This window comes from Echiichthys vipera (genome assembly GCF_963691815.1).
Source record: "Echiichthys vipera genome assembly, chromosome: 21".
Lineage (NCBI taxonomy): Eukaryota > Metazoa > Chordata > Actinopteri > Perciformes > Trachinidae > Echiichthys > Echiichthys vipera.
This window is the reverse complement of record NC_139846.1, coordinates 25763599-25773598: the sequence shown is the minus strand read 5'-3', so window position 1 is coordinate 25773598 and position 10000 is coordinate 25763599. Positions and strand designations below refer to the sequence as shown.

The following is a 10000-nucleotide window of genomic DNA, read 5'->3' as shown; positions in this document are numbered from 1 at the left end:
CATTAACAGGCTTTACACTGGGCTCAGTGGGACATTAACAGACTTTACACTGGGCTCAGTGGGACATTAACAGGCTTTACACTGGCTCAGTGGGACATTAACAGACTTTACACTGGGCTCAGTGGGACATTAACAGGCTTTGTACTGGGCTCAGTGGACATTACAGACTTTACACTGGGCTCAGTGGGACATTAACAGGCTTTACACTGGGCTCAGTGGACATTAACAGACTTTGTACTGGGCTCAGTGGACATTAACAGACTTTACACTGGGCTCAGTGGACATTAACAGACTTTGTACTGGGCTCAGTGGACATTAACAGACTTTACACTGGGCTCAGTGGGACATTAACAGACTTTACACTGGGCTCAGTGGGACATTAAAAGACTTTGTACTGGGCTCAGTGGACATTAACAGGCTTTACACTGGGCTCAAAGGACATTAACAGGCTTTACACTGGGCTCAGTGGACATTAACAGACTTTGTACTGGGCTCAGTGGACATTAACAGACTTTACACTGGGCTCAGTGGGACATTAACAGACTTTACACTGGGCTCAGTGGGACATTAAAAGACTTTGTACTGGGCTCAGTGGACATTAACAGGCTTTACACTGGGCTCAAAGGACATTAACAGGCTTTACACTGGGCTCAGTGGACATTAACAGGCTTTACACTGGGCTCAGTGGGACATTAACAGGCTTTACACTGGGCTCAGTGGGACATTAACAGGCTTTACACTGGGCTCAGTGGACATTAACAGACTTTGTACTGGGCTCAGTGGACATTAACAGACTTTACACTGGGCTCAGTGGACATTAACAGACTTTGTACTGGGCTCAGTGGACATTAACAGACTTTACACTGGGCTCAGTGGGACATTAACAGACTTTACACTGGGCTCAGTGGGACATTAAAAGACTTTGTACTGGGCTCAAAGGACATTAACAGGCTTTACACTGGGCTCAGTGGACATTAACAGACTTTACACTGAGCTCAGTGGGACATTAACAGACTTTACACTGGGCTCAGTGGGACATTAACAGACTTTACACTGGGCTCAGTGGGACATTAACAGACTTTACACTGGGCTCAGTGGACATTAACAGGCTTTACACTGGGCTCAGTGGACATTAACAGGGTTTACACTGGGCTCAGTGGGACATTAACAGGCTTTGTACTGGGCTCAGTGGACATTAACAGACTTTACACTGGGCTCAGTGGACATTAACAGACTTTACACTGGGCTCAGTGGGACATTAACAGACTTTACACTGGGCTCAGTGGACATTAACAGACTTTACACTGGGCTCAGGGGACATTAACAGACTTTACACTGGGCTCAGTGGGACATTAACAGACTTTGTACTGGGCTCAGTGGGATATTAACAGGCTTTACACTGGGCTCAGTGGACATTAACAGACTTTACACTGGGCTCAGTGGGACATTAACAGACTTTACACTGGGCTCAGTGGACATTAACAGACTTTACACTGGGCTCAGTGGACATTAACAGACTTTACACTGGGCTCAGTGGGACATTAACAGGCTTTACACTGGGCTCAGTGGGACATTAACAGACTTTACACTGGGCTCAGTGGGACATTAACAGACTTTACACTGGGCTCAGTGGGACATTAACAGACTTTACACTGGGCTCAGTGGGACATTAACAGACTTTGTACTGGGCTCAGTGGACATTAACAGACTTTACACTGGGCTCAGTGGACATTAACAGACTTTACACTGGGCTCAGTGGACATTAACAGACTTTACACTGGGCTCAGTGGGACATTAACAGACTTTACACTGGGCTCAGTGGACATTAACAGACTTTACACTGGGCTCAGTGGACATTAACACACCGGGGTCGGACTCAAACATCTTGACTCTGGCGCGGTGGGAAAGCGGAGCGGCTCGGTCCGCAGTCAAAGGCGCTCTTTGTTGTTCAGCGTTACACACGAGGAACGTAAAGAACGCCTTAATGACATTCCTGAGAGGGGGGGGGGGGAGGAAGAGAGAGAGAGGGGGGGGGGGGGGGAGACGGTTAAGTTTAGTCTCTAAAGGGGACCGTTAAGTGCAGAAAGTGATCCATCATGGCTGACAGAGGTCAGAGGTCAGAGGTCAGGTGCAGTAACGTTGGTGGATCAACTTCATCAGAGCTGAGAACAATACTGTGATTTTACAACTGTGGGATGTTTGAGGAGCGGCCACAATGGCTTTATTCACACACACACACACACACACACACACACACACACACACACACACACACACACACACACACACACACACACACACACACACATACACACACACACACAGAGACACACACACACACACACACACACACAGACACACACACAGACACACACACAGACACACACACACACACACACACACACACACACACACACACACACACACACACACACACACACACACACACACACACAGATCGTGGGTGGACCAGTCGACCTCGGGGTCAGTTCACTGGAAGTGTGGGCTGATCTCACAGCTGGTGAGTCCACAGCAACACGTCACTGTTCCCCTGCTGATGAACACACACACACACACACACACACACACACACACACACACACACACACACACACACACTTTGATACACACCATAAAAACACTATTAAACGTTGCGGCGCGAGCGTTGTGGCGTAGTTCAGCCTCCGTAACGAGCCGACACGCAGGTTCTTTTACAGACACACACACACACACACAGACACACACACACACACACACACACACACACACACACACACACACACACACACACACACGATGAGAGACAGCAGGAACTATGGGACAAATGGGAGGACGGTAATTGCAGCGTCCCTTTTGACTCTCAGCACCTCCCCTCCCACTCCTGTTGAGTCCATCAACACACACACACACACACACACACACACACACACACACACACACACACAGATAAGGAGAACCACTTCCAGGTTTTTATCTGAGGGAGGAGAACGATCCAACAAGACTGAGAGGAGACAGGTGGAGGATAGAGTTTCACAGACACACACACACACACACACACACACACACACACACACACACACACACACACACACACACACACACACACTCCGGCTCTTATTACAAGCCAGACTCAGAAGTTGGAAGTTTAGATTCCAAGAAAACGCAGCAAAGCGTCCGTGAGGAGCTGCAGAGCGACCTCTGTGCGTCCGTACGCGCCCCGCGCTACAGGGCGATTGTCCCGCCTCCCTCTCCTCTGTCCCCCCGCGACCCCAGGCCCGTTTGTACTCACACCCAGGCCCGGAGTGGCTAATCGGGAGGACCGGGACAATTCCCGGTGGGCCGGTCTGACTTTTGGGCCGCGAGGGCCGGTGTTCAATTATTATTTTTATTTATTTTGTGCCGGTGTTCAGTCATGGCACTGAGTGGAGTGGGTATCACGTGTATGCTGTTACCGCTGTCGCTGGTCATATCAGGGAGCTGGCGGTCTGTTAGATCATGCCAATGAAACTGGGACGCGGACGCAGGTTAAGGGCACGGCCACCAACAAGACACAGACGCAGACGCAGCCTGATGTAACGTACGTGTCGTGCACTAGTCCGCACACTTCAGTGGTGTTTGCCTAGCTCCAACCACAGATGTACAAGGAAAATAAAAAACCAAAATGGAAAATAAAAAGAGCAAGGGTGGCGCAGAAAAAGCGAGGATTAAAAAGAGAAAAGCTCTGGAGACAGACGCAGCCAACTCTCCTCTCACACTCGGTGACAGCGTCTTATAACGATCATATAATAGTATAATATAATTTTATATATAATATCACGGCCAAAACCTCTGTGCGCCTCCGGAGGCCGTAGCACGAGGAGCTCTCGTAGGGATTGGGCTTCCCGGGGTTTGTTTACCGGCGTTGCTGTGTGGAACCGGTCTTCCGCGTTCCACACAAGACCGGATTTTTTTTTTTATTACTGGAAAAAAATAATACAAAATAACTCGGTGTTGGCCTCAACCACTGGTAATACCGCATACCGCGGCAACCCTGAATGTTACTAATAATTGGCATAATAATTTCTTATAGCCTGTCTAACCTAACGTTACATAATTTAAATAATATTATGATGCAACGCCACATAACTGGCCACAAACTTTAGGGGATTTGTAGCCCTTCAGATACAAGATGCATCACCAAGCACCAGCCATCAGCCCACAGGTCCAGAGTGTGCAGGTAGGATTGCTCATTAAGTGAATATTGAGGTGGTTCAGGATCATCTGGTAAGGATGAACCCTGGGCGCCTCCCTAGGGAGGTGTTCCAGGCACGTCCAGCTGGGAGGAGGCCTCGGGGAAGACCCAGGACCAGGTGGAGAGATTAGATCTCCACACTGGCCTGGGAACGCCTCAGGATCCCCCAGTTAGAGCTGGTTAATGTGGCCCGGGAAAGGGAAGTTTGGGGTCCCCTGCTAAAGCTGCTGCCCCTGAGACCTGATCCAGGATAAGCGGATGAAGATGAGATGAGGTGAGATGAGATAATGAAGAGCATGGTGTAGACCTAGCCTGGTCCTACCAGACTCGTACTTCATTTAATTTGCACAGAGAGTCTGGACCTACTCAATTGATAGACTTTAACTAACTTGGCAGGCAGGTGTCTGTTGAAATTTAAAACTATTGGATCTGCCCAGTGCCACTCTGGATCTGCCATAACCAATCGCTAACGTTTGGCCGGGAATCACGTTGCACGCAGGCTGTAAACAAACACTGCATGAAGATGTAAACGAGAGCTGATTGGACCCAGATTGCAATTGATGATGATAGAGGATTCAGCACTACAATAATGAAACTGACTTGAATTTTTGACTTGAAAAAGGGGAGATTTGTGACGAGATTTATGAACATTTTTATGATTTAGAGTCAGAGGCAGAGCCAGGAGCCAGTGGTGAGGAAGAAACAGGTGAGCTAGTGTGTGAACAAGCAAGCATCAGTTCCCATAAAACCACTTTCTATGCCCCACTGATAGTAGTGGCCCGTTATACTTTTGATCATTAGTAATAGTAAGAATTACAGTAGGAATTACAAGGCTTTAGAGAACAGTGCGCTATTGTTTGCTTAACATGTAAAGTTATAATTACATTATTTTAATATAATAGGTCGTGATCTAAAGTGGGCCGGTCTGAGGTATGAAACTCCAGGGCTGAAAATGAGTACCACTCCGGCCCTGCTCACACCACTCATCTGGGCCGCGGTGCGAATGCGTATTTATGCGTCACCGACCCTCGGAGAACGTTTCATCTGATCAAATCTGCAGCAAACACTTAAAACCACCGCCAACCGCTCGTCACGTCTTGTTAAACGTCCTCCACGGGGAACAGACGCTCGCTCTCGTACACGTGCAAACGTCCGGCGCTCTCAACCGGGCCGCGGCCGGAAAGCGTGCCGGGCCTTGGCGCGGTACTGTTGCACTCTGTACTGTTGCTTGCAGCACTGTTGCACTCATTGAGTAGTTCAGCCCATAGGTGACTCTGCTGGGAACCGGAGGGTCGCCGGTTCGAGTCCCTGGGTGAACCATGAATGGAGAGGGGCCAGTTCCTCTCCTGGGCACTGCTGAGGTGCTGTTGAGCAAGGCACCAAACCCCCAACTGGTCCTATTTGTGTGTGTGTGTGTGTGTGTGTGTGTGTGTGTGTGTGTGTGTGTGTGTGTGTGTGTGTGTGTGTGTGTGTGTGTGTGTGTGTGTGTAACCTGTATAATAATAACAGAATGAAAAAATTGAACTTCTTCTTCTCACACTGGTCAAACAAACTAGACTTTAGCCGAAGAGCTAACTTGCGCACGGTACGGAGGCACAGTGGGAGGGAACGTCTCCACAGACACAGATGTGAAACCCCGCATCAGTGGGTCACATGATCAACCCCCATTGTTTTAACTCACTCTGGGAACGAGAGGAACTGCGTTATCTCCTGAAACGTGACATTTACGGGATTTAAAAGCAACATCTCGTTCAGACCAGATTCACCGTTTGAGTCCCACGCGGACTCGAACCAGCCGACGGTGTCATTTCAGATCCCGCTCGTCTGTTCCAATAGCCAATGAGCTCGTAGCAAAGTCAGCCGGGTCGAAATCGCAGCGTTTAGGACGAAGAATCACAGAGAAAGAGACAGAGAGACGAACAAACTAGAGAGCAACTGAAGAGAGAGAGCGCCGCCATCCAGGGAGAATCTGTTTTTGCCGACCGTGTGACGGAGTCTGGCGTTTTATAGAGTTTGCGTTTGCTTATATATGTGTGTGTGTGTGTGTGTGTGAGTGTACATGTGTTTAAAGGGTTAAAGCCGCGGTAACGCTTGGAGCTGGTCCAGCAGGTGTGTGTGTGTGTGTGTGTGTGTGTGTGTGTGTGTGTGGAACCTCTGAGCTCCTCACTGACGGACGTTGGCGTTGGAATGTGTGCAGAGCGCGGATTAGCCGGGTAATCTCCCCCCCGACCTCGTCCCTCACACCTTCATCTGCAGCGGGTCCACGTGTTTTTCATCACGGCGAGGGTTCGGGGGGGCGGGGGGGGGGGGGTCGCCGTGGAGACCGGAGACGTTCCCACTCACACAGGGAGACACATATTTCACAGTGTTGGGGTTTAACCGTATCTCTGTCTCCCTGCAGTGCCTGGAGTTCGGCGAGGGCGCGGTGACGGGGGACATGTGCGAGGACCTGTGCGTGCTCGGCCTCGTCGAGTACAAACGCTGCCTCTACTACGAGAACGGGAAGAAGGTGATCGAGGCGCGCTGGAGAGGGAACCCCGTCATCCTCAAGTCCAAGCTGGAGAACTTCTCCTCGTACGAGCCGCTGGGGATCCTGGACTACCAGGTGATGAGCGCTCAGTGGCCCGTGGAGACGCTGAGGGCGCTCCGCCACACGACTGACGCTGGTTTTCTCTCCTGCAGGACACGACGGACGCACTGTCGCCGCTCGACGTGGTCTTCTACGCCACTCTGGAAGTAAGTCACCTCAGATCAGTGTGTGTAGAGACAGAGTGAGGACTTGCCCCTGTGAGTGCAGCTTCCCTTTGGTCTTGGCGTCAGGTGCGGAACTCTCTGGGTCTGGCGGCGGCGGAGGACGAGGACGGGGGCGAGGACGGGGGCGCGGGCGCCGGGGGCAACAGCTCTCTGGCGCGGCTCTGGGGGAAGAAGCTGAAGAGCCGAGACAAGAGTTACTCCAGAGCAGAGCTGGCCTCACTCTGGGCTCTGCTGCAGCAGGAGGAGTACACGTTCCTCCGGTACACACACACACACACACACACACACACAGACACACACACACAGACACACACACACACACACACACACACACACACACACACACACACACACACACACACACACACACACACACACACACACACACACACACACACACAGACACACACACACACACACAGACACACAGACAGACAGACAGACAGACACACACACACACACACACTGCATCTATTTTTAGTCATTTTGCATCTTTTTGTGCTGGTTTTGCATCTATCTTCATGTGTGTGTGTGTGTGTGTGTGTGTGTGTGTGTGTGTGTGTGTGTGTGTGTGTGCTGACAGAGTCCTGCAGGACCTCAGCACCCACGTGGCCCAGGTGCTGGGCTCCTGCGGTCACTTCTACGCTGTGGAGTACTTGTCCGCGGGACACGCCTGGGACCAGAACATCTTCTCCCTGGAGGAGGTGGCGCTCTCCGGGGCGCGGGGGCGGTGGAGCGCCCGGGACATGGTGCACCGCATCGCGCTGAGCTTCCTGGACATGGTGCGCCACTTCGACCACGACTTCACCCACAAGCTGCACCTGTGTGACATCAAACCGGAGAACTTCGCCATCAGGAAGGACCTGACCGTGAGTTCTCCTTTACTCGTCTACACTTAACGGTCACCTGTGTGTGGCGTCTACACTTAACCGTCTCCTGCGTGTGGTCTAAACTTAAACCGTCTTCTGTGTGTGGCCTGTAAACTTAACGGTCTCCTGTGTGGCGTCTGAACTTAACAGTCACCTGTGTGGCGTCTACACTTAACCGTCTCCTGTGTGTGGCATCTACACTTAACGGTCTCCTGTGTGTGGTGTCTACACTTAACGGTCTCCTGTGTGGCCTGTAAACTTAACCGTCTCCTGTGTGTGGTCTGAACTTAACGGTCTCCTATGTGTGTGGCGTCTCCACTTAACGGTCTCCTGTGTGTGGCTTAAACTTAACCGTCTCCTGTGTGTGGCGTCTGAACTTAACCGTCTCCTGTGTGTGGCCTGTAAACTTAATGGTCTCCTGTGTGTGGCCTGTAAACTTAGCGGTCACCTGTGTGCGTGGCGTCTCCACTTAACGGTCCCCTGTGTGGCGGGTGCAGGTGGTGGCGATCGACGTGGACATGGCGTTCTTCGAGCCGAAGATGAAAGACATCCTGGAGCAGAACTGCAGCAGCGACGACGACTGCAGCTTCTTCGACTGCTCGTCCAGATGCAACGTGAGCAAACGCAGGTGCAGCGCTCGCCGCCGCAACAGCAACCTGCAGGTGAGGCGCCGCCGTCTGCTTTCACCGCACGGTCTGCACCGTCCGCAGCGTCTGCAGCGTCTGCAGCGTCTGCAGCGTCTGCAGCGTCTGCAGCGTCTGCAGCGTCTGCAGCGTCTGCAGCGTCTGCAGCGTCTGCTGCGTCTGCACCGTCTGCACCGTCTGCAGCGTCTGCAGGTCTGCAGCGTCGGCAGCGTCTGCACCGTCTGCAGCGTCTGCAGCGTCTGCTGCGTCTGCAGCGTCTGCAGCGTCTGCAGCGTCTGCTTCTGTCATTCTGCAGCTTTTTCTGCTGGTTTTGCATTTTTGACTTTAATGGATGAGATAAAAAAGTGAAATCTTGGTTAAATGAGTAAAAAAGTAAATTTAAGAATTAAAAATCATTAAATTTGACGTTTGTTTTGAGAATAAACTGAAAAACAGGAGAAAAGAAAAGCTGAAAAATCAGATTTTTAATTAATTAATTCAGATTTTTTTCACCTGAAATGAAATTTTTGATATTTTCTGTCTTTTATTTTGAAAGTTTTGGCAGAAGTTGAGTAAATTGAAGCCGTTTCCTGTCGTTGTGACCGTTGAAGAGTTGATTCTGCAGGAAGATGAAAGGCATTCTGGGTAATTCGTCGTTCACAGCCTTTAATAAACGGCGTGCAGGAGAAACGCAGCGAGTGGACGATGATTACGTCGTTTTAAATCTGATCATTATCAAACATTTAAACACTTTTATAATAATTATAATTATAATAACAACAACAATAATAATATCAGAAACTTAAACACTTTTGTTCTTTAAACAGAAAATTAAAAATATGAAGAAATCTGAGGGAAAAAAGTGAATTTTACACTTTTTTTAAGACTTTTATCGTTTTAAAAGAAACTGGAAAATATAATTCATGCTTTTATTAAATATATATTTATATATTATTATATTATTATTATATTATAAATATATTATTTATAGTTGATGATGAATAAAACGTGTATAAAGGCAAAAATAATGAGTTTAAAGAATCAAATCCTCGTTTTCATGATGAGAAAAATTAATTCATAATTAAATGTAAATAAATAAATTAATGTTTTTTATGAAATAAATATTAATTTAAAGGCTTTTTTTTATTCTTTAGTTAATTTAAATAAATTAAAGGTTTGCATTCTGTATTTATTGTTATTTACTTTATTGTTAAATATGAAATTAATTTTATATCAGAAGGAATGAAACTTATATTTTGTTGTGAAAATAAATTAAAATGTGACTTTTATTAAATTCTAAAGACGTTAAAACACGTTTAGTTTTATATTTGTTTCATTCACATATTTTAAATTGTTTGGTTCAGTTTTCATGAGATTTTTTACATTTTAAATTATTCATTTGCATTTTTAAGTTCCACAGTTAAAAACAACATTATGTAAAAATATATTTAAATATAAATGAATATAAATATATTTGTTTACATGTCTGAATAAATCCTTTTGCTGCTAAAATAACAATAATT

The 10000-nt window shown here is 48.1% G+C and overlaps 1 protein-coding gene across 1 annotated transcript in view; it reads left to right on the top strand.

The window, feature by feature from the left end:
• dipk1c (divergent protein kinase domain 1C) overlaps positions 1 to 10000 on the top strand; it is a gene marked incomplete at its 3' end in the record, with an annotated part of 30739 nt that overhangs the window by 13061 nt on the left and 7678 nt on the right. Inside the window, exons 3-7 of the mRNA XM_083935701.1 lie at positions 6633 to 6836; positions 6914 to 6967; positions 7052 to 7245; positions 7569 to 7854; positions 8352 to 8516. Coding sequence (XP_083791827.1) covers positions 6633 to 6836; positions 6914 to 6967; positions 7052 to 7245; positions 7569 to 7854; positions 8352 to 8516 — 903 coding nt within the window. The remainder of the gene's footprint in view (positions 1 to 6632; positions 6837 to 6913; positions 6968 to 7051; positions 7246 to 7568; positions 7855 to 8351; positions 8517 to 10000) is intronic.